The sequence below is a fragment of the Lentinula edodes genome (genome assembly GCF_021015755.1).
Source record: "Lentinula edodes strain Le(Bin) 0899 ss11 chromosome Unknown C8R40scaffold_10, whole genome shotgun sequence".
In the NCBI taxonomy this organism is placed as follows: Eukaryota; Fungi; Basidiomycota; class Agaricomycetes; order Agaricales; family Omphalotaceae; genus Lentinula; species Lentinula edodes.
In genome coordinates, this window is record NW_025764316.1 from 506,652 (window position 1) to 534,340 (window position 27,689).

Genomic DNA, 27,689 nt, shown 5'->3' on the forward strand with positions numbered 1-27,689 from the left:
CCCTCAAATAACGTGTGGCGTATTCACGCACATGTAGGGCTGAAACGCTGTCTCTAGACAAATCGGGCACAAATGATATTGCAGGATGTCCTTACGAAGATCAGCTTCGTCGCGCTTAACTTCATTGGTGATCGCATCCTGGATTTCGATACAAGTTTACCAATGCCACTCCAAAAAACAAACTGTTGCCAAATACCTGCGAAAGGTGATCATCTTCATCTTCAGATTCGCTACTAATATATGTGACATTCGGAGAAGGAGAACCTTCGTCCTCCGAATCGCTGATGTATATGGGGTCTATGAGGGAATCACCCAGAGATCGGGAAGTAGCAGAGACTGTCGGGTGATCGTGTGGAGTAGATGCGCTGTGAGTTTGGGTTTGGCTGGAAGGCATAAGTGGATGCGAGTTCGGAACGAAGGACGTGGGGATTTCTGGCACAGATTACTTTCAGCCACCCCAAGAAAGGAACAAACGATATCAATGAGAAACCCTCGTGGTCATTCAACGCGTTTTCCCCCGATTAGTATAATATTAAGGTTAAGGTACGGCCAGTTCGTATATATCAGAGCGATCGCACTCGATTTTGACGTTCAATTTCTCAGATGGGGCGAAATCCGCGAGGGCGTGCCACTCACAAAACTATGCGTCGTTCAACCGTCCAGGCTACGCGTGCACTCTATGTTCACCAACACCCCATGATTACTCGAAGCAGGACTCTTCGAGCCTCGGGAAACAACATCATGAACCTTACATCTCTTTCAACAGACTACATCCCCAATGCCACTGCCGTAGACTCTGCGTCCGCTTCCAGTACCTTCGCCGCTATTCCTGCTCCCCTGGATGTCATACCTGATGACGATTCCGATGACAAGTTTCATGGAGAAGTACAAGCGTACCTTGACTATACGTCTGAAATACTGAATGCACAGGCCGAAGAAGTCAGATTGCTTCGTCGGGAAGTTGCGTCAGTCCGCGAAGAAAAGGCTGTAAGTCGCAATGATCCATAGCCACAGGTTCCACTGACGATAGGTTATTCCATAGGACTTGAAAATGCAACACGAAGCAGACGCGACTGCCAGGAAAAAGGAGTATCAGTGCCCAGTCTGTTATGAGTTGGCCTGGAACTCATACGTGTGAGTATTCGTCGTAATTGTCTAGTAATTTCCTAATGTACCTGTGGCTCAGATTGCCATGTGGTCATTCGTTCTGCGCGCGTTGCCTCAGTCAACTCAGACTCACTGATCTTCGAATGAAGGCGCACAATCCTGAAACTCACCTGGTGACCTGCTGTCCTCTATGCCGCGCCGAAGTTCATTTGAGGCCGCTCTTTTCCTGCACCATTCAGCAAGGTGTGCAATTCGTCGCTGAAGAGGAGGGCATCGTCGCTCCTCCTTCCTTTAAACTTCGTTGGCCATGGTAGAGCATCGATCAATGTAGTGGACTACAAACTTTGTACCTCGCACTAGAAAATATCAAATAAGAGTCTTTCAATATTTCGTATGACCAAATATTAACAGTAGTACTTAAGCGCTCGTTCTTTGACTACCGACTATGAGCGTTACTTTGAATGTAATATTTCCTTTGTCCTTTCCAAACTGCAGTGAATTGCGGTGAGGCCTGCTCAAGTGCCACGTTCGCCACCAACACTAGTATGGATCATCCCATGGATGATGTTCCTGCAACCAACGAATCTGAATCGCCGCCAGCTGCCAATGATACTGAAGTGCCGACAGCGATCCCTCGTACCCGCAGAGGATTAATCTCCAGGCGGCCCATGAATGTCATTCCCGATAACGACGACCTCGAAACCCCTTCAGCTATATCCTCAAACCGTCGAAGGAAGCTCAGTTTATCCTCTGACGACGACGATCAGTCATCCAGCCAGGCGGAGGACATTCACGAGAAGCCGCAAAAGGTGACAGATGTGAGTACTTCTTTTCTCATGGTGTGAAGACCTGGACCTGAGCTATCCCAAAGTTCAAAGTCCGTGTGGTAGAACGCGTAGTTGAACGAGAAGTCATACCTGCGCATGTAGAAGAGCAACTAGCTGAAAGAGATGAACGGATACAACAACTGCAACACGAACTAGAAGCCGAAGTACGACTCTCATTCACTGTGGCTCATGCGTACTTACCCACGTAACTATAGAAAACACTACAGAAAACCGGAAAAGCTGTAAGAACTGACAGCACCAACTGTTCACATAACTCTCAAGCAGTCGATTCTACAGAAGTCGAGAGACGTAAACTGAGGGTGAGTTTCCTGGTTCATATGCTCGTTTGGCATAAATGTAACTTTCCTTTAGGGAGATGTCATCGATAAAGGCAGAACGATCGAGAGTCTAACGACACTAAACAAACAGCTTCAGCGTAGTCTTGCAGATTCCAGAGTATGTAGATCTACTATTCCTATGAACATGCTGATAAGACTCATCTACGTCCTTAGCAAAACTCAGATAGGTTGAAAGAAGAACTGGAGGAATTGAAAGGAATTCATTCATCTGCGAAGGCAGAAGCATCCAATGCAACCCAAAAACGAGATGAGGAAATTGCGCGACTGAAAAAGGAGTTCGAAGATCACAGAAAAGCTGTCCCTCAGGATTTTGTTGCAAAGGATCCCGAGATCGAGATCCTAACAGCTAAATTGAGCACTGCAGAGAGCGAGATCAAGGAGAAAACGGTAAGCCATGCTCAAAAGATGTAAAGATGGAGGCGTGAATTCGTTGCTGAGATACAGTTTTGTTAGCTCAGGGCTGAATTAGATCGCAAAGCATTCACAAGACTGCAGGCCGAAAGCAAGGTGAGCGAACACTTTGTTTGGTCCTCGGTTAGTTGAAGTTCTTTATTAGGGACAAATTTCCCGATTCACCCAACAAATCAAAGATCTGGAAGCCAGCATTGTTACCAAAGACACGCACTCGCAAGAACTTGAAACTGCCATCCAAGTGCTGGAAACAGGCAAGGCTCGGCTCAAGGAAGCTGTGGCAACGGCAGAAAAGGTAAAACTCTCCCAGGTCTTGTGTCACATAAAGTTGGATCTAACTGTATGATGTTAAAGAAATTCGGAGACCAACACAGTGTAAGTGAATGCTCTCTACATCTTCTCGACCATTCACTTTGACCTTTACATGCAGGCGCAAACTGTGGACATTCTCAACCTGAAACAAAAAGTTCATGACCTAGACGCTAGTATCGATTCCAAGGATTCGCACTCACGCAACCTCGAATCTGCCATTCAAGCTTTAGAGGCAGAAAAAGCCAACCTCAAAGCCACCGTGGAGGCGGCTCAAAAGGTACATTTATTTTTTCAAATAGAAACTGAAAATTGTAATGAATTTTCAAGGAATTTGAAGAGAGAATTGCCGACAAGGACTTGCATGCACATATGCTCAATGATATGATTCAGAGTCTGGAGATGGAAAAAAGGAAGTTGGAGCAAAACGCAGCTTTAGAAAAGGTTTGTTCTTGTAATGCAAACGTGAGAGACATTTTGAACTGACAGATGAATGCTCGAACCGTCAGCCTCAGATCGAAGCTGACCGCGCAGCTTTGAAGAAACTGAAGGAAAGCACTGAAGTGAGTCCGGATCTCGATAGCGATATGACTTTACGAATGCTCACGTTTTGTGCACTAGGCTGGGACGGCACAATTACCTGAGCTTGAACAAAGGGTCAATGAGTTGCAAAACAATTTAGCAACCAAGGACTCGCTCATAGAACTGCTCAACACAAATATCGATAAATTAAAGACAGAGAAGAGCCAACTTGAAGCAACTGCGGTGGCGGATAAGGTGTGTTTCACAGTGAATGACACAGCAATTGACACTATGTCCTTCTAGCCACAAATTGAAGCTGACCGTGCTGTCCTGGGGATACTCAGAGACGAAATAAAAGTAGGTTCAATGTTCACTACTCGTATCACATTCATTCAAGCTCTCCGTGTTAGGTTGGGAAGACACGAGCTCGTGAACTCGAGGGCAAAATCAACGATCTAGAAGCAAGCATTTCTTCGAAAGACTCGCACACGGAAACATTGAACTCTACCATCCAAGGGCTGGAGACAGAGAAACGACAGCTTGAAGCAACTGCTGCTGCGGACAAAGTAAGCATATTTTCATTTCTCGATGAAAAACATAGTGTTTCATGTTTCCCTGCCAGCCACAAGTTGAAGCTGATCGTGTTGCTCTTGGGAAGCTCAGGGACGAAACGAAGGTAAGTTCAGTGTACGCTCCCTCCCAAAAACTCATTTCGCAAGACCTCTGTGTCAGGCTGGGCAGACACGGGCTCGTGAACTCGAGGGTAGAATCAAGGATTTAGAGGCAATTATCTCTTCGAAGGATTCACATGCGCAGGCATTGGACTCTACCATCCAAGGGTTGGAAACAGAGAAACGACGGCTTGAAGCAACTGTTGCAGCTGACAAGGTAAACCATATCTGCATTATCAATGACAAACCAATTGTTCATGTCACCCTCCCAGCCACATGTTGAAGCTGATCGTGTTGCCCTTAGGAAACTCAGGGATGAAACGAAGGTAAGTTCAATGTACGCTCCCTCCCAAAAACTCATTTCGCAAGACCTCTGTGTCAGGCTGGGCAGACACGGGCTCGTGAACTCGAGGGTAGAATCAAGGATTTAGAGGCAATTATCTCTTCGAAGGATTCACATGCGCAGGCATTGGACTCTACCATCCAAGGGTTGGAAACAGAGAAACGACAGCTTGAAGCAACCGTCGCAGCTGACAAAGTAAGCATATTTGCATTTCTCGATGAAAAACATAGTGTTTCATGTTTCCCTTGCCAGCCACAAGTTGAAGCTGATCGTGTTGCTCTTGGGAAGCTCAGGGACGAAACGAAGGTAAGTTCAGTGTACGCTCCCTCCCAAAAACTCATTTCGCAAGACCTCTGTGTCAGGCTGGGCAGACACGGGCTCGTGAACTCAAGGGTAAAATCAAGGATTTAGAGGCAATCATCTCTTCGAAGGATTCACATGCACAGGCATTGGAATCTGCCATCCAAGGGTTGGAGACAGAGAAACGACGGCTTGAAGCAACCGTCGCAGCTGACAAGGTGGAGTTTCAAGTCTGTCTTACGAGGTTTGAACTCATGATACTGTCAGCCCCAGATTGATGCAGATCGTGCTGCACTGAAGAAGCTCCGGGAAGAAAACAACGGAGCGCATACACAAGCACTCAACTCCAAAATTCAAACACTTGAGGCAGACAAGCGGAAACTAGAGGAAATTGCGGCGGCAGAAAGAGTAAGTTCTTTCCATGTATGCGCGACAGATGGGAAAGATTGACACTCTCAATCTGTCAGCCCCAGATCGAAGCAGACCGAGCTACCCTTGGCAACCTCCACAGGGAAATTGAAGTAGGCGGAATACGGTATCAATATTTTCTGATATTTGCTGAGATTTCTCTAGGCCAGTGCGGCTCAGATCCGTGGTCTCGAGCAAAGGATCAAAAATCTGGTGTCTGTAAGATAACTGGCATTTTTATCGCAAAGTCCACTGTTCACTGTTCACTCGTTGATCATATTCAGCGTCCCGACGAAAGCGAAATAGAGAAGATATTAGCAGATAATGCCGCACTCAAAGTATGTTCGCTTTCTTTGGAACCTTGAGATCGGCTCATTTGTCTGTTAGTCCTCGGCCGCTCAAGACCGTGAACGTCTTCTCGGCTACCAGACGAACCACGTAACAAAGGTACTCAGATGGACCTTCTTCTAACAAAAACAATACTTATCTTTGCTTCAGGCCCGCTTCGATGCCCTCGAAACGGATTACTATCAGCTCCAGGTATGAGATTCAGTGACTCGCTCATTAATTGAAGAACCAGGCAGATTAACTTTATACAGACAAAACTAACTGAGAAAGTGCAAGAAATCGTTTCAATCAAACAATTCTATGAAACTGAGGTAAAAACCTGCATCTCTCGTTAAAATATGATCTGAAATTGCATGACTAGAAAGAGACCGGACAATCTGTCGGAGCACAAGCACTGCAAACTTTACGAGGTTCACTCGCACAATCGCAAGCTCAGCTTGCAGAAGAAAAGCTCGCAAACTCATCTACCCAAACGCGTTTAGTGACCCTACAAAGCGAAATCGCAACCGTCACTCGTGAGAGGGATGAGCTCAACTCTCGGGTCCTCGCAGACGGAAATTCATCAAAGCTCCAAGATGACTTAGCAAAATTACGCGAGCAGTATGAACAAGAAGCACTTTCCCATTCCCAAAAACAAGGACGTGTCACAGCACTGGAGCAACTGGTAGAGGACCTCAAACGGGAAAGAGATTCCCTTAAGGTTCATATATTCTGTAGTCTTGACTTCTGTCATTCATCCTGATCAACATGAATTAGGAATCCTCGGACAATGGGACTCTACTTTCTCAAAATGAGAAACTCCGAGCTGAACGTGACAGATACAAAGTGAACACGCCTTTTCATATTTGAGTCAATGAATTAACGTTTCAACAGGACGAGCTCGATACACAATCAGCAGGTCGCCATTTCTTATCCAGCCGCAAAAATCGCACATTATCCCGCGCCAATGTCAATGCTGAATTGCATCATGCAAAGAAACTGTTTCCATCTTTCAAGCTGGCAGATCCTGTGGGACAGCCACAATCTTCCAAGGCCAGCAGCTCCCAGTCAAGTCGTTCTACTGCATCAGCCAATGTTAATTCAAATGAGTCGAACAGTAAACAATCTCCACATTCGAGTACATCTCGTTCACCTTATAGAGCTCCATGGCAAAAGGACAGATTCTCGCCATTTGTGAGTGAACCCAGTAGGAATGAGGAATGATAACGTCTAGGCTCACTGCTGTTAATAGATCGTGGAATCTGACCACGGATCTAGCGATACAGACAATAATAATTCCGAGCAGGTGAATAGGTATTTCATGTATATCGTCCAAGTCTGAAATGGGTCCCAGCGAAAATCCTCGCGGAAGAAGAAAAAGCGTCGGATAAGCACGAGCGATTCAGATGTCTCGTCAAACTGCTCCTCATCCGACGAAGAGTCCGCTTCAGATGTGGATGCTGATGGCAATCCTGTCGAAAGTGATGTGAGCCGTGTCGTCAAGGTCTATTCGCAGAAAGGCGTGCGCAGCAACTGGTCACGATCGGCACAGAGGAACCAGGTGAATGTAAGCAACGACGATGATTGCAATCTATAACCAATGTCCCTGATTACCTATTCCAGAAATTAGCAAGGCGTATCATGAGGGAAACATTGGGTGGTCGCAAAAACTACCAGCTTTTCATTCGCCCTAGCGTTTCAGACGCCCGGTTGGAAAAATTCACACAAAATCCTCAAGCTCATGGCCCAAAAATACGCAATACCCTCATAGACAAGCGCGGACTGACTACCCAACATCTTCTAGACCAGCCATGGAATCAGCAATTGACTTATATCATGGCTAAGAATGCAGAGGAAATAGTCAAAAGTTGCAAGGATAAGAGGTTTGGGGATCCAATTGACTGGCTTGCACTATTCGGCGAACGAATCTATCGTGTTTATCTCGATGTGATCAAGGGGAGGCCCATGGCCATAAACAACTTAGGAGCAAAAGAGAACTCTCAACAGATACAAGACCGATTGGTCGATTCACATCTATCTCGAATCAAAAACAATGGAGAGATTAGCTCTCGGCATTCGGTATGGTTCTTGCATAAATTTTCTCATTCGTTGTGCTTATAAGTCCCGATGTTGTAGAAATTGCGAGTACGTTGTGAGATCTGCGTAGTTATGGTGAATGAGTGCAGAAAAAGAGACGACCAAGATGGTGTAAAGTTCTTCTCATTTGCCCTGCGCGTAGTCACGAAAATGGGGAGTGGGGGGATGTCAGAGGATGAAGACGGTGTGGACAAGGTAATTATCGATGACCGGGAATTGGAGGAGGCTGTGAAGCTCTCCATGTCTTTGCCATTTCGCCACTCCATCATAACGACAATCGTCACACTCATTGATAAAGTTCCTCGAGTCGAAAAGATGCATTTTGTTCAGAGCGGAAGGACTACCAAGCGTAGAGTTCGAAATGACCCTAGGTGCAAAATATCTAGCCGGAAACCGCCGAAAGGATGGCCTGTATCTTTTTTCGCAGATGGCTACCTCGAGTCTTTGTTGGAGTTCCAGCGAGAGAAGTTGCATGTGTCTAAAAAGCTATTCCCTCTCTATGATCTAGATAAGATACCCGAGCAATACTTGTAGAACTTCTGTATCTGCATGAGTGAGACGTGAATTAGTTAGAGTACTCTCTCTCTAGTGGTACTTCGAATATATACATGTAGGTACTAGCCGCCCAGAGCTGGGCGCTTAAAGTTAATTGGTTTCGCGAAACGGGAAATAGAAAAAATCGCAGGCGCGCAATGTGAAAGTTATCTTATGGGAAAGATATCCTTTATCTTAAGGGAAAGATATTCTTTATCTTATGGGAAAGACATCCTTTATCTTAGGGGAAAGATATTCTTTATCTTAGGGGAAAGATATTCTTTATCTTATGGGAAAGATATCCTTGATCTTAGGGGAAAGATATCATTTATCTTATGGGAAAGACATCCTTTATCTTAGGGGAAATATGATCATTCTCTTGAGATATATAGGATATAGATCAAACGGGAATCATACAAAATATCAGGCGTGAAATCTAATCAATTGCGCCGGGGAAAGATAATTAATTACTTAGGGGAATTCGGCTATTGCTCCTGAAATTTCCCTTTATATTTCTCGGCCGGGAAAAGCTGGGTCGTCACATGTGAGTGGTAAGCCCTTACTAAAGGTGAGCTCCTCTAAAACCATGGCAATAGCATGATGTTGTTGATCAGAAATTCAAAGGTAATTCCTGGATGGAGAATCATCACACCTGGCCGTGGTGCACATAACGCTACTACCCCGACCACAAACAGTTATGTCTCAGAGCCCGATGTCGCGTTCCAACTACTTCCCCCGATTCGAACGCCCAAGACGCCACCAACACCAGAAACTAGTTCCATGTTGTTGTTAGGAACGCGAAGGAATACACATCGCCCTGTATCACACTCTTCCCGTTTTTCACGGCAGCGCAGGAGCCAGATCCGGTCTTTATCCCCTTCTCGAACTAGCCTACTCCATAATCAGAACGGGGCCTTAGCACAAGAAGAACGTTACAATGAGGATGAAGACAGTGCCGATTACTATGTGCTTCATGCGCAAGGAATGGTTGACATGCTTCGGTTTTCGACGGTGAGCATTCAACGATCCCAGTCAGATGCCCAGACGCCAATTCTGGGACGCGTGGAGGACGAACAATATGGATACGATTCCGATTTTTCTAGGGTACAGATACCCGCCTGGCTAACAGGGAGTGGAAACATGTCGTCCCCAAGGATGTCTTCGCCAGCTCCAATTTTTCGATCAGACTCTGATATCTTGAATCCCTCTCCTCGACGAGAAAATTCGAAAGATACCCTTCCACCCATATACACGAGTAGATCACCTACAGTGGATCTTCCTCCTCCGTTTTTGACTCCATAATAGTTATAATTTGTGACTGCGTGTATTCGTATCTATCGATGCTGTCAGCATTACAAGAGATGGATAATGGGAGAGGCATAATCACCCAGGCCTTTTCTAAAAATTGCTTGTACTCAAGACCCACTACATATCCAAGTTTCTAGGCTGAGCAAACTGAAAACGCGGGACTTGAGGCTGGACTTCATTGTATAATAAACAGTCATTTCGAACCTTCATTAACCTTAATTGGTCTTTTCCTTTTCCATCTGAGCGTGAATGGCTCGATCATCCAACAGCGACCAAACTTGCCGAATTTTACCGTTCTTGAATTGATAGAAAACATGCTCTACGAAAGAAATATTTTGCCCATTCGGTGCATGGCCACGAAAGTCTGCCTCCGGAGTACAGTTGAATCGAAGCCTGCTGGCGACATGGTTATCGCTGACTATGAGTTGGTGAATATCGAAGTGGAGATCAGGAATGCGGGCGAAATCGTCTGCGATGTAATTTTGGTAGTCGGCTCGAGTCATTGGCTCATCGTTGTAGATTAATTCTTCATGAACAAAATCACTGAGATCGTGAACTCTTCCTTCATTGAGGTAGCTGATATATCGCCGGTATTGAGCTCCGATATCCATAGAGATGAGAGTGAATGAGCTAGTGAATGCCGATCATTGCGTTGAATACACTCTCACGCTCAGCGTGTTATCTGCCACTGTTTGTACCCATCAGCGATGTTGTGGGCGGTGCTAATTCTTTCACTTCTCCAAAATTCAGTTCGCAGTTCTGTAGTCAACTCACAAGAAGCTCTATCTTTTCAACCGATTGCCAGTTTTCCGGTTGCCAATGCAAGTAAATCTTTTTGGATCGACACTCCTGGTGCAAATTTACTCGGGGATGAAGGCAGCATAGGTCCTTTAACTGAAGATGCTGATGTCTGTATCATTGGTGCTGGGATGACCGGTATATCTGCTACTTATCACCTAGCAAAAGCAATCGAAAAGCTTGGTTTGGAAGGATTATCTCTGGAGGTAAAAGCTGTTGTGTTGGAAGCAAGGGAATTTTGTTAGCATTGCGAAGCCTTTTCAGGACGAGGAGCGACTTATTTCTTTCTTTCTGGATAGGCTCTGGAGCGACTGGTCAGTGTGATAACTTTCTTCATAGAGATACTAATGTAGAGAACAGGGCGTAATGGGGGACATCTCACACCGTATTCGTTCTTTAACTACCGAGAATACGAAGAAAAATATGGGACCATTGAAGCGTTAAAGTCGCTTCAGATCGAGAATCGTACCGCCATGGCCATGGTTTCAATCATCCAAGAGCATCAATTAGCCGATATCGTCGACCTCGTTGCCGGTGGGCATTTGATGCTCATTTCTTCGGAGGAGGAATACGCATCGCTCAAGGAAGAGTATCTTGCTGCCAGTAGAGCAGGGTTGAATGTAGGAGATGTTGAATGGTTACCCGAAGAGGATGTCGACAGAGTACATATTCTGCTCTCATTTCAATACAACTGATTTTCATGCTCTAAAGATCTATGGTGCCTCTTACTCTGCCGTCAAATTTCCAGCTTTCAACTTTTGGCCACTTAAATTCGTTACTCAGTTATATCTTCTTGCAAACTCTTCTACTCCGCATTTCTCTCTTTCCCTCCACACACATACCCCCGTTACTTCCGTCACACCACTATCTTCCTCACGTATCTGGAGCGTCAACACCCCTCGCGGTTCCGTCAAGTGCTCGCATGTCTTACATGCCACAAACGGCTATGCTAGCCATCTGCTTCCCCAGTTTGGCGGTCCGAGTGGGATCATTCCAACGAGGGGACAGATCGTTGTCATGCGGGCTGCTACGCCTGTGAACGATTCTTGGAAAGCATCATGGGGTGGCTTAGACCACTATTGGTTTCCGCGACCAGTGAATGGGTCTATTTCCGATCATGGCCCAGAGGACGAGAAAGAGAATCCTGTGGTTATTCTTGGAGGTGGGCGACACATTGGAGGTCCCGCTTTTGAGCAATACGAGACAGATGATTCGGTGGTAAATACCGCCCTTGGTGAAGAGCTACGTGCGTTTCTTCCCGAGACGTTTCCGCATATGTTCAATAAAGGTGAAGACGCGGAAATGGAATGGGTGAGGGTTGCTATCTTACTCTTTGGAATTGCGTGGACTGACTTGCTGTAATTTCAGACAGGTATCATGGGATATACGTCAATGGCTGACCCGTTCGTATGTACTCACTCGATATTAATTGTGCGATGATTAATCTTCTGTTCCCAGGTTGGTCCGGTCGTTGAGCATTTACAGTCAGGCGCTACTTCGGGTATCTTTGCTGGCCAATATATCGCCGCAGGGTATAGCGGGCACGGAATGCCAAGGGCTTTCTCCTGGTGAGTTTATCGTGCATTTTTCTGTCAGCTAGCTCACCCGTTGTTTCTTCAAAGCGCCGAAGCCATCGCGAATATGATCACAGCTGCCATCCAGAATAAATCTTGGTCTACGCCTGAGTGGCTGCCCAAAAGGTATCTCACAAAAAATAGGAGTCAGGAGAAGAATTGAATATCGACATTGGGGTACCGTTCTACCAGTACTGTTTTACATCGCCACCACTGTATGTTTACTCCGCTCAAGGAAATAGAAGCATTATGGTGTCGTGTTGAGAGAACTTCATTTGTACAAAGAACATGTCTACACCATCTGAACGATATTTCTTTTTGCAATTCTTTTACACTACATATGTAGGATATTTATGTTCGTTGAAAACAAATAAGGTGTCCTTATCTCATGTCAATTTCCGCATCAAAATCCGCTACCAAACTAGTCCCTCCGGCCCACCACTGTGTTCTGCCGTTCTGATTCATTCGCCGTCCGCCCACTGGCACAGTTGTAGTCGATCCGTTCATCCAATTACCTGACGACCTGTTAGTACCGTTAAAAAGGTCATATGTGGACAACGTAGTGGCCTGATCCAAGCTGGCCTCGTCGGGAATAGATTCTCTTCTAGACTCGTTCATCTCACGCAAACCTAGCAGAAAACGCGCGATCATGATGGAAGACAACCTAAACACATAGAAAAAAGATGTTTTTTCGCAAGTGAAGGTTTGCGAGCATGGCAACGATGTGAACTCAAGTATGGGAAGGGAAACAGGAGCTCACACGAGAAGAAAATTGTTCAGGATAGGGCTGTATAGTCCCTGAAATCCTCAGAACGATGAGCCGTGCCTTGGTTCGAAGGTAGTAAAGAACGATTTTTTCCGTACCTGTGGAGCCTGTGAGATGCAAAATTAGTATTGCCTGGCTCACAAGGGGGACACCTACGAAATAAAGCACAACTGCAATGATTTGAGGTATTGTGACGACCCTGCTCATACCAATGTCTGAGTGAGTCCCGTGGATGACAGTGGGAAACCCGTACCCGAAATATAAAACGCCTAGTTGCATTGCGCTCAAGAATCAGCATGACAAACTTTGAAAGGACAAACTGAATTGGCTTACCTGATCTCTCAGAACATATTCAGAGAGATTTTGTCTGGCCAGCTTGCGAAACCCACCACATCCGCGTATGGCTTGTATCATTCGGTTTGTCACCAATACTGAAGCGAGCGAATGTCAGCTCTCTGAAAGATTTGATAACACTACCATGCATGCACTTACATGTCGCCAAGATATCGAACACAGCCAAGGAAATATAGGTCATGACTCCAGCTGGGTATAGAAGTAGACAATAAACGGGTCAGGATGACAGAATGATGGACGGAATGAGAAAAATTTTTCAATGAAGCATGCTCACAGCTATATATAAGATGAGAAGACCACAATAATTAGAACAGTAGGAACGATGTACTCACAGGGTTTCTGAAGATAGCGTGTTGTGAGTACAGGAGGATTGAACGCCTTGAAGCTACATGGTGAAGCAGAAAATTTTGAAACGGGAAGGTTCAATGATTGGGCTCGGACATGGGGGAGTACGAGTACGCACGATATCGAAACCAACGATTGCTAGACCAAGTAGAGATAACATGATAGCAAATACTAAACCATGATCGACCACGGCGTAAACTCGAAGGATCCATAATACTTTGTTTCGAATCATGAGTATCTGGAGACTGTGAGAGGTACTTTGAGTAACGAGCCTTACGCACCAGTGATCGCTATGCGTGTCGGGATGAATGAAAAAAACCAGAAGAATTATGGGTTGGAGTACGTTGAGCCGCACCAAGGAGATGCCGTACGAAATGCTTGTTCCCATTTACTTCGGAGGCTGCTTCTGGGTCTGGACATACGAGACAATTTACCAACACATGGTGAGATCATTATTCCGGTGATCCATGTAGGGCTAAACCAACCGTTCAATTTGTTGTAGGATAAAAATGATGATGTGAAGATTGGGATTCGCTCTTCTGCCTTGCTCTGCGGTCAATACACAATCCCTGTGTGCTTTTCCACTGCCATAGCATTTTTCGGACTGCTTACCTACGGAGCATACTTGAATGGGCACAGTTACCCATTCTTCGCTGGGGTCCTGTTAGCTGCGGGACTGTTATTGTCGAAACTTCTGCGTACCGACATTGATCGACCCGCTGATTGCAGAGACTTTTTCCTGCAAACACCTTTGATTGGGCAAATTCTTGTCGGAGGCTTTGTAGCTGACGCCGTCATTGGTCGAATTTCGAATGGCATAGCTCTTTGAGCAGGTCATAACATACCACAATTTCATTCTCGGTTGCAACCTTCGAATTTTACAACTTGCTGAAGTTTAATATACAGTGATGCGCAAATCAAATCCACACCCCCCGATTTGGAAGGCCTTATGTCACCAGCCCAGAACCGTAAATCAGCATAAATCTGTTGTTCCTCTGCTCAGAAATATTGAATTTTGAGGGTTCAAACAGCTTATATTGCCACAAGTAAGTCTTTATAGTAGAATCAACATGCTTTACAGGATATAGCATACAAAACTGTTCACAAAAACAGTTTAATCACAAAATTTCCAAATCAGGGGGTGTGGATTTGATTTGCGCGTCACTGTATGCTCTATTTTCCTGATATCCTCGCGCAAAATCTGGCGCTTCATTGTACTATTCCTTCTCTTCCCCATGTTGTTACCTTTATTTTGTTGTATGTAGTGACACGAGCCTTCATTGGTGGTGAAGTATTAAGTAGAGCTATTTCAATCAGCATCGAGCAATGGAGTTGTCTAGTTCGAAGAACGTAGAGCGTACTAAGGCTGTCACGTTCAGTGTGTAATTTGCGTAAATTACCGTTCATTAACTGCATCGATGATCTTGATGCTCTATGGTGACAGGGTTGACATTGGTTGACGACGATATTGAATCATTTTCTTTAACAAATTGCAAAAAGGTATTGAAAAAGTAGTTCAAATTGTTCATTGAACTAACCTATCGACTCCTATTGAAGCTTCAGGGAGAAAATCGAGATACAGGGATGATTTGTTGAATGTGTATATCATGCTTCCATTTACAAAGACGCCCGAGCCGTGAACTATGGAGCCTTGATCGTTGTTGTACATTATCGATGAAGAGACTCTGCAGAGTATGGATCCTGACGAGACTGAAGAGAGATTCGTGAACATTAGTCAGAAACGATGCTACGAAAATGTGAATGAGTTACATATCTTACGCAGATGCTCGATCGCGGCACACATGCGACAAATCTCCGAAAATCACGACCTTGAACGAGAAATAGACCGTCCAAGTTCTTCGCGACGACGCCCTCGAATGTCCATGGGAGTGATCTTGAACTTGGACAAACGGAAGGAAGGAAACGATCAGAGCATTCGGCGGTTGCGTTAAACTTGGGAATCTGCCCAGAAAGTCCATCTAGAATTGACGTGGAAGAACGAGGCAAGCAAAAGTTTACGCAAATAGATGCAAATCCTGGAAGAGCGTTTCGGGCCGAAACCTTTGTTACGTCATCCGCTTTTTCACTCTTCTACCTCTTTCGAGTCGACCTACCTATATCAGGGGGGAAAGATTACCTATATCAGGCGGGAAAGATTACCTATATCAGGCGGGAAAGATTTCCTATATCAGGCGGGAAAGATTTCCTATATCAGGCGGGAAAGATTTCCTATATCAGGCGGGAAAGATTACCTATGTCTCGTGTTCAAAAGCTAATTAATCTTACAGGAAATATAGTATTGACCGAGCTCGAAATATTGTATTATGAAGGGAAAGGCGTGAATTTACCCCAAATAAATGGTAAATTTCTTGACCTGGGAAATCTTAGGTTTCTGTCGTGAGGAAGAGTTCCATTTCCTTAGGGAAATCTGGCAATTGTTTCTCACATTTCCCTTCATATTTTCCAGGCGTAAAAAGCGCCTCGGTCAGGTGTGAATGGGGACAATGGAACGAATTGAGGATATGAAACTCCGGCTAACGTTTAGCACTGCATTCATGCCGCCTACGCGGTAGAACGCTAACAGCTGTACAGTGTAGATGGTATGATTGGTGGTACGCTCTAAAAATCAAAGGTCAGCAGAGCCAAAGTAGATGGACGAGATCATACCGTCGATTAAGAGGACAGTAGCTAGGCCTAACATGATACCATAGTAGATGTACAGGGTGGATTTGTCTTCAACTAGATGTATTGAGATTCAGCACGACGAGGTTGATCAAAAGTTGACTGACTGTCACTCTGAGCCGATAAATGCTTCAGTAACACATCCGCAACTGTTGCGGAAGACTCGATCATCTGCTTCTTTTGCGATTGCTCTGGAGTTCTGTGAGAATGGAGTGTTTTGACCATTGCAGAGAATAGCGAATAAAAGATAAACAATTTGTCAGTCAGATTCTGTGCACAAGCTTACCTTGAAAAAACGGTGATAGAGCAGTGGGTATGCCGTGTGTGATATGTTTTAAGGCTGTGGCGTTGAACTCCTTTGGTCCGGCGTGTCTGGTATGTGTTTCTTTCGTAGGAGTAGATGTTGAAGTTGACGCGCCATTCTCAACAGCACCGTTGGGCGCCGAAGCGGGTACGGAAGGTCCTTGTACTGGTAAGTCAATAGTTCAATGATTTGGCGATTGGTCCAGTGGAGAGGCACTCGGGGTTTGATACACCTCTATCCCTTTCGCAGCGAGGGCTGCCTTCAGCACAATATTTTCCCAAATTCCAGCCCGGTGTAATGAACCTAGGTCTGCAATTACTTGTGGCGTTGTACTAATCATCAAATTCTGAAGAAGACTGATGGCACCCCGGCCATGAGCATAGCCAGCAGTGGAGAAAACATCCGAAAGTAATGTAACCCGGACGTGAAGTGTGATCAAGTTACGGAAATAAAAGTTCTTATTGACATATTCCTCATCTGTGTGTATACATCGATATCTGACAGAATTGAAGATGGTAATAAATAAACTCACCGGTAACATCCAAAAGCGACAACAATTTGGAGTCCTCGGTATCAACAGACCAGAATTCTTGTGTCGCTTGGAGGGATTCTTTTACAAGCTGCGACATCTGCTGAAGTGTCTCACTCACGGTCAAGGTGCGCATTGTTTGAACCATAGAATCAGAGGCAACGCTGTTAGCAAAATCATAGGGGAGACATGGTAGCGCGGACAACCTGCCCAAACAAACTAGGCCGTTGGTTTGAGATATGAAGTCACGACAATGTGGGGTGTGTTGAAAAAGACCTTCCAAGAACTGATTGAGAATGAGTCAGTACTCGTACCATGACTGATCCTTTTAATGCTTACTCTGCCAAGAATGTCAATAAACGATATTATGTTATTTTCATGTAACCTCATGGCCTCCTCGCTGTGGGGCTCAAGCAACGCAGCTGTATAAGGCGGAGGTGGCGGAGGGGATGACTCCTTTCCTTCCGAAGATTCGACCCCTTCCATCTTGTCTACATCTTCGGAAGTAGACGAAGGTCGGGCGACCGTGAGCTGATACCAGTTGCGAATGTCATCGGGCGGAACATAGGCATGTCCAAGTTCTTCTATCTTTGCCATAGTACTCTTGAGCGCCTGGAAGACAGGAGCCTTGAGGAATGGATGGTGCCGAATGAGCTCGTCGACCGCTGTACCAATAAGCACTGCATTTTCCTTTTCCAGAAGAATCTTGAGGTGACGACCAGAAGTGAATATTGAGAAAATGGCTGGAATAATGCTTGGATGGGCAGCAAGTAGAGACTTCGTTCAAACAAAGTGCTCCGAGAGCATTTGGTATGGCTTGAAGCACCTACTCATGATAGAACATTTTGAACAAAAGCAGACATGACCAAATCAGAAATACACACACCTCGATAGCCGGTTCTAGTCCGAGCTCGATTGACTTGTAGAACATTTCGGGCAATCCGGCTTCCTAGATGACGGTTAAAGAACCTGGTTCGTTGTGAACGAACGTAGCCATTATGTTGATCGCTGAAGTTCAATTGAGCAGACGAGCCGAAGGTTCAAAGCAACAACGTACCGATAGGAAGGACACTTGGTCCGAAGAGACCTCTGTATTCGAATTCGATGATTTTCTTGATCGATTTCAGAATAGACATATCGATAAGGCCCCGCAAGCCTTCTAATGTCTCGGATGATTGCATCATACGGTGCATGGAACGCAAGATGTGTTTAAGGACAGCAGCTCGTACAACAGGCAGCTCCCCTGAAGAAAAGATTAAGCGCGAAAATAAGCTATAATCTCACAGAACGCACCATGCGATCCGAAAATCTGACGTGATTTCTGCTGATCACCATGTTCACGAATATCAAGGTCCACCTCAAACTGCGAAAGATTATTTTCAGTGAATATTACATAAAATGTGAAAAGGGAATCTACCTCGATTCTGTCAACCAAAGCTTCCATACCATGCGAGGAACAAAACACAGTGAAGGCGTTCGCAAAACTATACAGTATATTGTCGATAAGTTGCATCGTCTTTGACACAACTTGTAAGCGCGTCGGTAGTCGATTCTCGAGGATCTGGATCAACAAAGGAATGAGGCCAGCTCTGACAATCATGTTGCCTCCTGATGCATGAGAGGCAATAAATGTCACAAAAGACAGCAACGCTTCAACAAAACTATGAGGGATCTTGCAGTCGGGACTTGAAATATCACTTATGGTTTTGAGTAAAAGTCCCATCAGGATTCCGTGGTTGACTCCAGCGTTGACCGAAGTGAGAACCTCATGGACCTTTGACCGATACCGCGCCATTGCGTCCAGAGCAGCGATGGAAGCGGTTTGGATGTGAACAGAAATTCCGCGGCCGACCTGCAATAACTCGGCAACATGTGGGATGAGATCCGGCTGGAACAAAAAGAGAGTGGACAACGCTTGGCTTTCCGGGTGCGTATGTCCAAAGATGGCGATAGAAATCAAGCGGACATGAACAAGCTTTTCTCTTTCGACCTCGCGCCCTTTCGCTAGTGTTGTGGCCGCTCGTATACGGCAGAGCAAATCGAACTTCTCCGAATCCGGAATTTCATGTGTACGGATGGCGTCAGCCAGGACATCCATGGCAGTCTTTGATCGTAAAGTTTGCTCGTCCAAATGGACTGCGACAGCGCCTACGGCGATCGGAGTTGTGGAAGAGAGTTTGTGTGAGATCATTAGGATCAGCCTCTGGTTTTATTTGAGAGGATCCGGCATCTTTCCGGTAGAAGCTGAAGTCGACTTCACGGGCCTCGTTCGGGAGAGCGTCAATTTCCAAGCTTCCTTGCGCGTTAGCCAAATCGACGAGATCGATTCCGTATTCACGGAGGTGGGGCCATCGTTTGGCCAAGGACAATAAACGTGGCGTAGATATATTGAGTGCTTGTGAGACAGCTGGCTGCGCTGAGTACTGCTGTGAAGGTCTTAAAAGCAGCTTCAGAGTTAGTATCAGAACGTCCAGGTCCGAAGCGAAGAGAAAGCTGTTCGCGCTGTTTTTTGTGACGCTTGAGAAAGGTATTTCTTGGTCACAAATGGGTTACGCACATCATAAGAGTCGAACATCTTTCGATTGGTGGAGTTCTCGAGCAAAAGTCTCTCGAATTCCAGAATTTCAGAGACCATCTTCTTGGATTCTGTACTGAATTCTCGGACTTGTAGTTTGTCGATATCATATTCGCGGATGACGTCTTCTAGAACAGTGTCGAACTTATTGAGCACCTTTATCCAGGCATTCAGATCGGAGCGTTGTCACTTCCAGGCATCAATCTCCTCCAGTGTCTGAGTCAGAGCATCGTCCGGTGTGTTTATCAATCTCGTTATTAGATCTGCAAATTGAGGAGGCTAGAAAGACAGAGTCCGGTTAGAATACGCGTCCTCTCACGGCACAAAACCATCCTTACAGGTGGAACCGTCCTCTTATATTTGTGTAGAATCTTTATTGTTCACGACGATTCAGTTGCGAAAACCACGAAAATTCTGGCCGATTTGTGGACGAAGATAGAATATGTAAAGCAAAGCAAAATCTTAATCACGCCCGATGCAATGTGCAATTTGCTGACAAACCAAGGGTAAGTCTTTCTGCCTCACCAACCTTCTTGACTTGGTTTTGTACAGTTTTGTACCTCAATTCAGTCATGGTGAAACGAAAAGCCAATCAGGCGAGCGACGACTCTGAAATCTCTGCCCAATCTGCTGCTGTAGCGTCAAGTAAATCGTTGAAACGCGGTGGCAAGAAGCCAAAGTTTGTCATGGTACTGTAATCTTACGACTTATAATCCACATTGAACTAAGGAGTCAAGAAGCCACAAGACTCTGAAAGTGAGGATGAGGAAGAGGAAGAAGAGGAAGAAGAAGAACCAAAACCCAAGAAGAATATGAAATCAAAGCCTGTGGTGCGTCTCAATATCTCTGATGGACCAAGCTCAACTTACCGTGTTCAATCAAAGTCCACAACTTCAAATAATGGCTCATTAATCAAAGAGAGTCCTGAAGGTGATAAATATATCGACCTAGGAAAAAAGAAAAGAGCCACTGTTCGCTCGTTCGTTCTCTCTTTGTTCGAACTATTCAAATATGGGAGACTCATACTTTACAGTTTCAAAGGGAGTACCTTCGTCGACATTCGCGAATTCTACGGTGACACAGAACAATCAATGAAACCGGGGAAGAAGGGTATCTCCTTGGCACTAGACCAGGTTCTGTTCTTTTAATGCCAATCTCACCGTTCTCATTCTGATATCTATATAGTGGGAGGTCCTGAGAAGTAGCGCATCGGCCATTGACGAGTTGTTTGCAGCTGAGCAGAAAAAATAAAAGTAGGCAAAAATCGTAATATCTCGCTATCGACAGCAATGGACTAGGTGTGTGTCAGGGGGTATGTATGTATTATTGTATGGCGATCGATTCAGAAGATACGAATACATGCTCGTGTATGGTGTATGCAGTCTCTGTCTAGAGGTGCTTAAAGTTCCAGATTCAACGGACTAGAAAAATGAAACGTGTACAATTGGCTCAAAACTAGTATAATATCTCGGAGGACTCGAATAGTTTCAAGTTTTGGAATTTCAGCGGCTCGTCCCTTCCGCATATCGCTTCTCAGCAGCGGACTGGTTCGAGTCCAGCCTCAGCATGGAAAATGGATTAGCAGTCAGTTGACGCTTTTTGGTAATATCTTTAAATGAACGATGAAGGGATGTGAATATCAAGTCTTAGAAGAAGAGAGTAGGGAGTATGAAGAACACAAAAGTGGGTAATTATCGTTCTTGGATATCGAATCTTCGGGAAAGAGAAAAAGACAACGAGACGGAGCCCTGTTGTTGTCAAGTTCACCCCATCACGTAGGCTATATGTATATCAACGAACTCTTTATTCGTTTCGCGGTTACAGAGAAAAAGAAGAAAAGAGAGAAAAGAAAGAAAAAAGCCATTACAACAGCTCACAAAATATACACCTAGCTTGACTCTGAGCTTTACCAGTAAAGATACGGGGGGTGGGTTGCTCGTGGTTGCCATAACTTTAAAGGCAAGATGCAATTTTAGGCACCTTTATATCGGACCTCTCATCAAACCTCATCAAACACTAACAGTGATCTTCTTCACCTTTTCACTTTGCTTGCAATGGTCAATGAACGTTAACATGGATAGTCTCAAGTTCCCGTGCAAAATTTCCATTTGAAGTTGTCTCCGTCCGTTCCGATGGCAGATTCCTTAGCGCAATCATGTGACCCTGTTCAATGTTGACTCCGACACCAACCCATGCGCTTTACCTGTCCCACAACAGCTCCTAACAGCCTCACCATCCATAAGCTTTCCGTGCCTACGTGTCCTCAAAGAATCTGACTACTTGCTACTTGCTCTTGTTGAATCCAACCGTCCCATCCATCCATTATATGTATATATGCATGCTTCTTCTCATCATGCTTTAACATGCTCTTCACCTGCACCCGCAACGAGGACCTTGACTAGAAGACGCGACGATGCCATTCCGTGTAAGTTTCCGGTAAGATTCCACTCAACCAATCATCTGATACGAGCTTGAACGTCAAAGTACTTCCTAGTACTTTTCAAATGACTTTGGGTTCAGTCCCACTCCTGAGTCTTCCTCGCGTTGAACTGCGAAAACTAGTACTTCTACGTTGATGGCGCTGATAGTCTATTAAAAGATACTATATGATCGGGAGCTTAGGGTAGACTTGTGTTACATACACACGAAAGCTTGCCCAGACCTTCGTATGCTACTAGAATAAAATCAGCCTGGGTACGGTGTAGGTACTTCTCGTGTACGACCTAATTTCTTGTTCATCTTTACATCGCCGAGAAGAGCCATTGGCTGCGCTGAAGAAGATCCTGGTGTTGACGAACATTGGGAAGATGACATTGCAGGAGTACAGCCGCCTGCGCCACCAATGACAAATACTTCGCCCTTCCAGTGATCTTTGAATTGGTCTTCCCAGTTAGCAACAGTTGAAAGGGGACATATGATGAGCGTGGCCCGACTTTTGATCTTGATACGGGAGGCACGAACAAATTCTGAGGCCATCTTTTCTTGCATCCTCTGAATTTTGGCTTTCGCCTTGGCTGAAGACACTGCTGGATCAGGCATCCCCCAAACGCTACCTGCAAAGGAAGAAGGATCAGGAATGTCCTGTTGTTGACTTGGGGCATGTGCAGATTCAATTTGTTCAACAGAGGTGGAAGCAAAGGCCTTCGAAGTTACGAGAGTGGCAGCTATAAGCAGATAGGCGTTACTCTGTCGGCTGTATACAAGGGTACAGCCGGCTGCAACAGTGAGTACAGCCGGCTGTGTGTTGTACAATAAAAATTTCTCGCATGCGGATTTTACGTTATGTACCAATCATGTGTATTATTATACAGTTGGCATTGACCATATCTTGTTACTCACCCAATGAAATACAGTTGGCACAAACCATATCCCAAGGAAAGGTTGAAACATAGTACTGAGTGTTGAGTAAGTTCTCAGTTGATAAGGGAAGCAACTGAGTATATATATCTAAGTACCTGTTGAGTAAGTTCTAAGGTACTTTAGTAAGACTAGAAAGAAGAAAAATAAGCAATCGAACTACCTTCACACTACCATCTTTAACCTTCTCCCTGATATAATGTTCACGCATATCAATGTGTTTGACGAGCGAATGATTCCTTGGTTCCTCTGACAGAGACACAGAACCAAAGTTGTCGCCGTTGATAAAAGTAGGGCCGTTGAGTGAGAGATCAATTTCTTGGATAAATGAACGAAGCCAGCACGCTTGTTGGCACACTTTCGAGAGACCAATATATTCTGCTTCCACTGTAGATAGTGCCACAGAGCCTTGCCTCTTTGATGCCCAGGAAACAGGAGCCCCACCCATGAAAAAGATGTAACCAGCAGTAGATCGACAAGTAACAAGGCATGAAGCCCAATCACTGTCTGAGTAACCCAGGGGTGCAAGGCCAAGACCCAGGCGATCATCCCCAGGCTTAGGTGTGCAATAGGTGATAGAATAATCAAGTGTTCCGCAAATGTAGCCCGCAAGCCATTCACAAGCATTCCAATGAGTAATACCCGGGTTAAGCTGGAAGCGAGCGAGGAAATTCGAAGCGAACGCGATATCAGGTCTTGTTGAGCAAGCTACCCAGAGCACAGATCCAACGAATGCACGGTATGGCTTGTCCGACATGAACTTCCTGTCGAGTTTGGGGATTGGATTTGGAGATTCAGTGATTTTCGCTTTGGGATCTAGTGGTGTGCGACGGATACGAATGTTTTCCAATCCAAAGTGTTCTAGCATACGCTCGAAGTATGATTTTTGGGAGATTGTGATAGCCTTGGAGATTGGGTCTTGGAAAATAGTCATTCCCAAGAGAACACCCGAAGTAACTTCGCTTGACTCCCATCTCTTTCCTAAGTCAGCAATAGCTTTCTTCCTACCACTCTCGGATGAAGAGGCACCATTCACGTCGTCGCCATATGTAGTGGAAAGGGTGTATTCATCGCCGGTGCGACGATATCGTACGCAGGGATCGGCTCTTGAAGCAATGTATCCGTCCTCCTCATATCCTTTTCCTAATGTATCCTGCCAGTCGTGGCTACCCTGCATCGTGCCATAAATCGACTTGTTGAGTTTACACACCTTGTGCTCTTCACCTTCCTTAATAAATCCTTTGGGCTGCTTCATATACACGTCGTGGTTGATAGGAGAGTTCAAGAAAGCTGCTTTGAAGTCGACTTGGAACATAAAAAGACCGAGGACTGCAATAATCGCAAGAACTATGTGAACGGATTCCATGCGTGCCACCACACCATAGGTTTTATCGTAATCGACACCTTCGATCTGAGTGAAACCCTGTGCAATGTATCGAGCTTTTCGTTTCGCAACTTCGCCATCTTTTGACCATTTGATTACATAGACCCATCTCCCACCTGTAACATTCGCGTTCGGCGGCAGATCTACTAACGTCCAGCAATTCTTTTCGATCAGGGTGTCGTATTCAGCTTGCATTGGAGCCCTCCAAAGTTCGGGACGGCGCATTGCTTGTTTATATGTATTCGGGACCCATTTATCACTGGACTCGGCGGCGAAAGCGAATGGACTATTTACCACCATCGCTAGAGGATTTTCGTCAAGTTCGTCAAGTTCGTCTATACCACCAGAATCACGAGCCCACACGAGGTTGCGTTCGAAAGCAGATCGCTCCCTTTCAGCTGATTCCTCCAATTGAATTTGGCGAGCAGATGGTTCTCGTATACGAGTACTCCGTCTCGGACCAGTCTCTGGTTCTGGATTTGGTATAGGTAAGGGTTGGGGAAGTTGTCGATTCGCGAAAAGTTCAGGTAGTCCTTCGTAATTAGGAGTAGAAGGTGTGGTAGATGCTGAGGGAATGGATGCGTCCGAATGGTCAATTTGATTATCATTAGCCGGGAGATCAGGCACGGCATCTGAAGCCGAACCGACGTCGACATCAACAAATACTTCACCATCAACTTCATCTGGTACCGCGGGGGTAGATCTGCGAGGATCCCCTTCCTCGAATACGACGCTGCGGGATTCGTGGAAAGTTCTGGTCTGAGGCAGCCAGATCCTATACCCTCTTCTACCGATATACCCAACAAATCGCCCCTCGACAGCTCTAACACCTACAGTGATGCGCAAATCAAATCCACACCCCCTGATTTGGAAATTTTGTGATTAAACTGTTTTTGTGAACAGTTTTGTATGCTATATCCTGTAAAGCATGTTGATTCTACTATAAAGACTTACTTGTGGCAATATAAGCTGTTTGAACCCTCAAAATTCAATATTTCTGAGCAGAGGAACAACAGATTTATGCTGATTTACGGTTCTGGGCTGGTGACATAAGGCCTTCCAAATCGGGGGGTGTGGATTTGATTTGCGCATCACTGTAGTTTCCCATCCGTCTGGATTGAATCCAGTGTAGCCCAGCATTTGCAACCAAAAGGTCGGAGATGGGACACGTCGTGACGCTTCTTCGTGTATATTTCAATTGGTACCTCATCTGGGAAACGAGAAGAGGGAATGAACGCGTTTACATAGCAAAAGGTGAGTGCTGCTTCAGCCCACATTGAAGGGGGAAATCCGGCGTCAACTAGAAAAGTCCTGACCCCATCTAGTACAGTCCTATTCGCCCTTTCGGCTACTCCATTGGCTGAGGAGGATCTAGGTGGAATCATCTCGATTGCAATACCATGCTCTCGGCAGTAATCCCGGAACCACCCATTATCGAACTCTCCACCACCATCTATCCGGAATATCAACACTTTAAGACCTGTTTGTCGCTCTGCCATCGTACGCCAGTCATGGATTGCTGCTAAAACCGTCTCTTTCCGCTTATTTGTTAGAAAAGTCGGAGCTTTGACAGATGAACGCCCATCCGTTGCAAGTAACATCCACATTGCGCCGCCAATGCTCTGGGTTCGAGTTGGACCAAAAAGATCGAGATGAATACGTTCGAGAACTTTAGTTTCGTGTGTGAGTTTCTCATCAAATGGTCGGTGAGTCGATTTCCCTAAGATGCATGGTTCACATTTACCAGCTACTTTCTTAGAGGTGATTTGCAAGCCGTCGACCAGATTGTGCCTCTGCATCAAGAGTATGCGATCAATAGCTGGATGGCCTAGTCTGCGATGCCATGTATGAATGTCGACAGGTTTATTAAGAGACCTAGCGAAGTTTGCAAATGAGGGTGTGAAGTGAGTTTGTACTTCATACATTGTGCCCTTTCCTTCGCCCTGCATGATAATGCTTCCATTCGCGGTTCGTACGGTGAGTGACCCTTTTCCCCATTCTCCTTTTATTCCTTTGGCATCCAACGTTCGCAACGAGATTAGGTTGTGATGGAAAGATGGAGTATGATACACGTCATTCAATCGGCATCTTCTTCCTATTCCGTTCACTGTGGTCTCGAATTCCACAATACCTTTCCCATGAATCTCGAACTCCCCTGCCTTTCCGGCAATCACTGACTTCCCTGCCTTTCCATATAGATTCTCATACTTAATGAAATCATCCCTTCGCACCCAGAAATGATCACTCGCAGCTGAGTCTAGGAAAGTTCGAGGTACTCGCGGTTTCGAGGCAGCATATAGTAAGGTATTTTCATTGTGAGCCGAACAAGCAGTACATCCGGCAATGTTTGAGAACTGGTCGGAAATCGAAGAATCTAATACGTCTACATTGTGCGTAACCTCTTTATTTGCACCATACCCTGTTGATACTGAGATACAGTTTCTGCAGGTATGGGCATTAGGAAGTTAGGTAGACGAAATGGGTGTTGAGGGTGACGTACACAAATCAAAGAGTTCCATGATGGTATGATTTCCACCGTCGCTAGCGTAATTCGCAGTCTGGATGACTGAGGTCTCGGCTTTCTTAGGTCCTCCTCCTTCATTGCCGCCACCGGGTGCCCAACATTTTTCAATTGTATGAGTGCGACGTCGGCGAGGAGGGCAATTAGGATTCGTACACACAGGGTGGTCCTTCTTGGGAGCAGACGCAATATTTGCCGAGTGGAAAGAGGCCATCTCCTGAGCTATGAGAGCACAAACTTGACTACGCTGTCGGATATCCTCCTCATCCTCCTTCTTATTGTCATACACTTGACGCAGGTGGATAAATGCATCATCGCTCGAGGTTCCCTTGACGTTGATTAGGAGATCTCTCCACGACTTAGGCATGGATGTGATTACAATAAGTCGGAATTGCGAGTCGAGACAAGAACCGCCTAAGTTTCGAAGCTCCTTTAGATGGTTCTTCATCGTCTTTTCATGCTCCTCAATGGTCGTATTATTGGGGTCAAACCGAGCAGACCGGAGTTTAGTGTCGGCCTGATGTACGCGCATTTCATCCCGTCTCTCATATTTCTTCTTCAACTCAGCCCAGATATGATATGCAGGTTTTTTCACGTTCGACGCCTAGCCCAACGGGATCGACAATGTTGAGATAAATTATGCTGGCGGTCATCCTGTCACGTTGACGCCATTCGTGCGGGAAAGGGGTCGGACTATACGCAGGTGTAGATGTGGATGCAGGAGGGTATAGTGTAGATGTGGATACATAACCACCAACAGGAGGCCGAACACTAGTACCGTCAAGATATCCTTCAAGTTCCCGAACTTCAATATGCGCGAGGACTTGGTCTTTAAAGACTTGCCATGTATTCTCGCCGGACAATTGAGATGATTCGGGGAAGCGCGGGATCGACAGCGAGCTAGCCGTGGAGGACATAGCTTCGAAGATAAGGATTGACTGTAATCAATATATTAGTTTTCGTCTCTTAAGCTTGGT

The 27,689-nt window shown here is 45.5% G+C and overlaps 9 protein-coding genes across 9 annotated transcripts; 5 read left to right on the top strand and 4 right to left on the bottom strand.

The window, feature by feature from the left end:
* Window positions 1-7,225: 7,225 nt before the first annotated feature.
* C8R40DRAFT_1040496 (uncharacterized protein) lies at window positions 7,226-7,705 on the top strand (the record flags this gene model as incomplete). Its single annotated transcript, XM_046223921.1, has 1 exon — window positions 7,226-7,705. One exon carries the CDS (start codon window positions 7,226-7,228, stop codon window positions 7,703-7,705), a length of 480 nt encoding a protein of 159 aa, XP_046088408.1.
* Window positions 7,706-7,720: 15 nt separating this feature from the next.
* C8R40DRAFT_995149 (uncharacterized protein) lies at window positions 7,721-8,179 on the top strand (the record flags this gene model as incomplete). Its single annotated transcript, XM_046236761.1, has 1 exon — window positions 7,721-8,179. A coding segment is annotated over one exon (459 nt), but the record flags the coding sequence as incomplete, so codon positions are not given.
* Window positions 8,180-9,738: 1,559 nt separating this feature from the next.
* C8R40DRAFT_1168656 (polyketide cyclase SnoaL-like domain-containing protein) lies at window positions 9,739-10,134 on the bottom strand (the record flags this gene model as incomplete). The annotated part of the gene is made up of 1 exon (XM_046231228.1): window positions 9,739-10,134. One exon carries the CDS (start codon window positions 10,132-10,134, stop codon window positions 9,739-9,741), a length of 396 nt encoding a protein of 131 aa, XP_046088410.1.
* Window positions 10,135-10,202: 68 nt separating this feature from the next.
* Window positions 10,203-12,343, top strand: C8R40DRAFT_1095650 (FAD dependent oxidoreductase). The gene is made up of 7 exons (XM_046227710.1): window positions 10,203-10,561; window positions 10,621-10,635; window positions 10,682-10,983; window positions 11,033-11,632; window positions 11,690-11,728; window positions 11,780-11,889; window positions 11,944-12,343. The coding sequence occupies exons 1-7, from the start codon at window positions 10,231-10,233 to the stop codon at window positions 12,056-12,058; spliced, it is 1,512 nt and encodes a 503-aa protein (XP_046088411.1). The 5' UTR covers window positions 10,203-10,230; the 3' UTR covers window positions 12,059-12,343.
* A 194-nt stretch (window positions 12,344-12,537) lies between these two features.
* On the bottom strand, window positions 12,538-13,648 carry C8R40DRAFT_1095655 (uncharacterized protein; the record flags this gene model as incomplete). Its single annotated transcript, XM_046227711.1, has 8 exons — window positions 12,538-12,721; window positions 12,746-12,860; window positions 12,978-13,092; window positions 13,154-13,204; window positions 13,290-13,291; window positions 13,348-13,400; window positions 13,479-13,576; window positions 13,642-13,648. Coding segments are annotated over 8 exons (537 nt in total), but the record flags the coding sequence as incomplete, so codon positions are not given.
* Window positions 13,649-13,689: 41 nt separating this feature from the next.
* C8R40DRAFT_1168658 (uncharacterized protein) lies at window positions 13,690-14,189 on the top strand (the record flags this gene model as incomplete). Its single annotated transcript, XM_046231229.1, has 2 exons — window positions 13,690-13,803; window positions 13,863-14,189. The coding sequence occupies 2 exons, from the start codon at window positions 13,690-13,692 to the stop codon at window positions 14,187-14,189; spliced, it is 441 nt and encodes a 146-aa protein (XP_046088413.1).
* A 1,656-nt stretch (window positions 14,190-15,845) lies between these two features.
* C8R40DRAFT_1168659 (uncharacterized protein) lies at window positions 15,846-19,650 on the bottom strand (the record flags this gene model as incomplete). The annotated part of the gene is made up of 16 exons (XM_046231230.1): window positions 15,846-15,979; window positions 16,028-16,099; window positions 16,150-16,233; window positions 16,329-16,511; window positions 16,563-16,823; window positions 16,879-17,161; window positions 17,215-17,580; window positions 17,654-17,701; window positions 17,762-17,824; window positions 17,861-17,883; window positions 17,933-18,118; window positions 18,169-18,238; window positions 18,293-19,078; window positions 19,131-19,301; window positions 19,433-19,578; window positions 19,641-19,650. The coding sequence occupies 16 exons, from the start codon at window positions 19,648-19,650 to the stop codon at window positions 15,846-15,848; spliced, it is 2,886 nt and encodes a 961-aa protein (XP_046088414.1).
* A 251-nt stretch (window positions 19,651-19,901) lies between these two features.
* Window positions 19,902-20,720, top strand: C8R40DRAFT_1144326 (transcriptional Coactivator p15-domain-containing protein). The gene is made up of 5 exons (XM_046229498.1): window positions 19,902-20,139; window positions 20,191-20,280; window positions 20,335-20,429; window positions 20,484-20,583; window positions 20,636-20,720. The coding sequence occupies exons 1-5, from the start codon at window positions 20,023-20,025 to the stop codon at window positions 20,699-20,701; spliced, it is 468 nt and encodes a 155-aa protein (XP_046088415.1). The 5' UTR covers window positions 19,902-20,022; the 3' UTR covers window positions 20,702-20,720.
* A 1,280-nt stretch (window positions 20,721-22,000) lies between these two features.
* Window positions 22,001-22,840, bottom strand: C8R40DRAFT_1182079 (uncharacterized protein; the record flags this gene model as incomplete). The annotated part of the gene is made up of 2 exons (XM_046232962.1): window positions 22,001-22,687; window positions 22,790-22,840. 2 exons carry the CDS (start codon window positions 22,838-22,840, stop codon window positions 22,136-22,138), a joined length of 603 nt encoding a protein of 200 aa, XP_046088416.1. The 3' UTR covers window positions 22,001-22,135.
* Between the last annotated feature and the right edge of the window lie 4,849 nt (window positions 22,841-27,689).

Coding starts and splice junctions, on each gene's coding strand:
- C8R40DRAFT_1095650 (XM_046227710.1), top strand. CDS start 10,231: ATGTTGTGGGCGGTGCTAATTCTTTCACTTCTCCAAAATTCAGTTCGC. Junction 11,633..11,689: donor AAGACGCGGAAATGGAATGG/GTGAGGGTTGCT, acceptor CTGTAATTTCAG/ACAGGTATCATGGGATATAC. Junction 11,729..11,779: donor CGTCAATGGCTGACCCGTTC/GTATGTACTCAC, acceptor TTCTGTTCCCAG/GTTGGTCCGGTCGTTGAGCA.
- C8R40DRAFT_1144326 (XM_046229498.1), top strand. CDS start 20,023: ATGGTGAAACGAAAAGCCAATCAGGCGAGCGACGACTCTGAAATCTCT. Junction 20,281..20,334: donor ATATGAAATCAAAGCCTGTG/GTGCGTCTCAAT, acceptor GTTCAATCAAAG/TCCACAACTTCAAATAATGG. Junction 20,430..20,483: donor AAAAGAGCCACTGTTCGCTC/GTTCGTTCTCTC, acceptor CATACTTTACAG/TTTCAAAGGGAGTACCTTCG.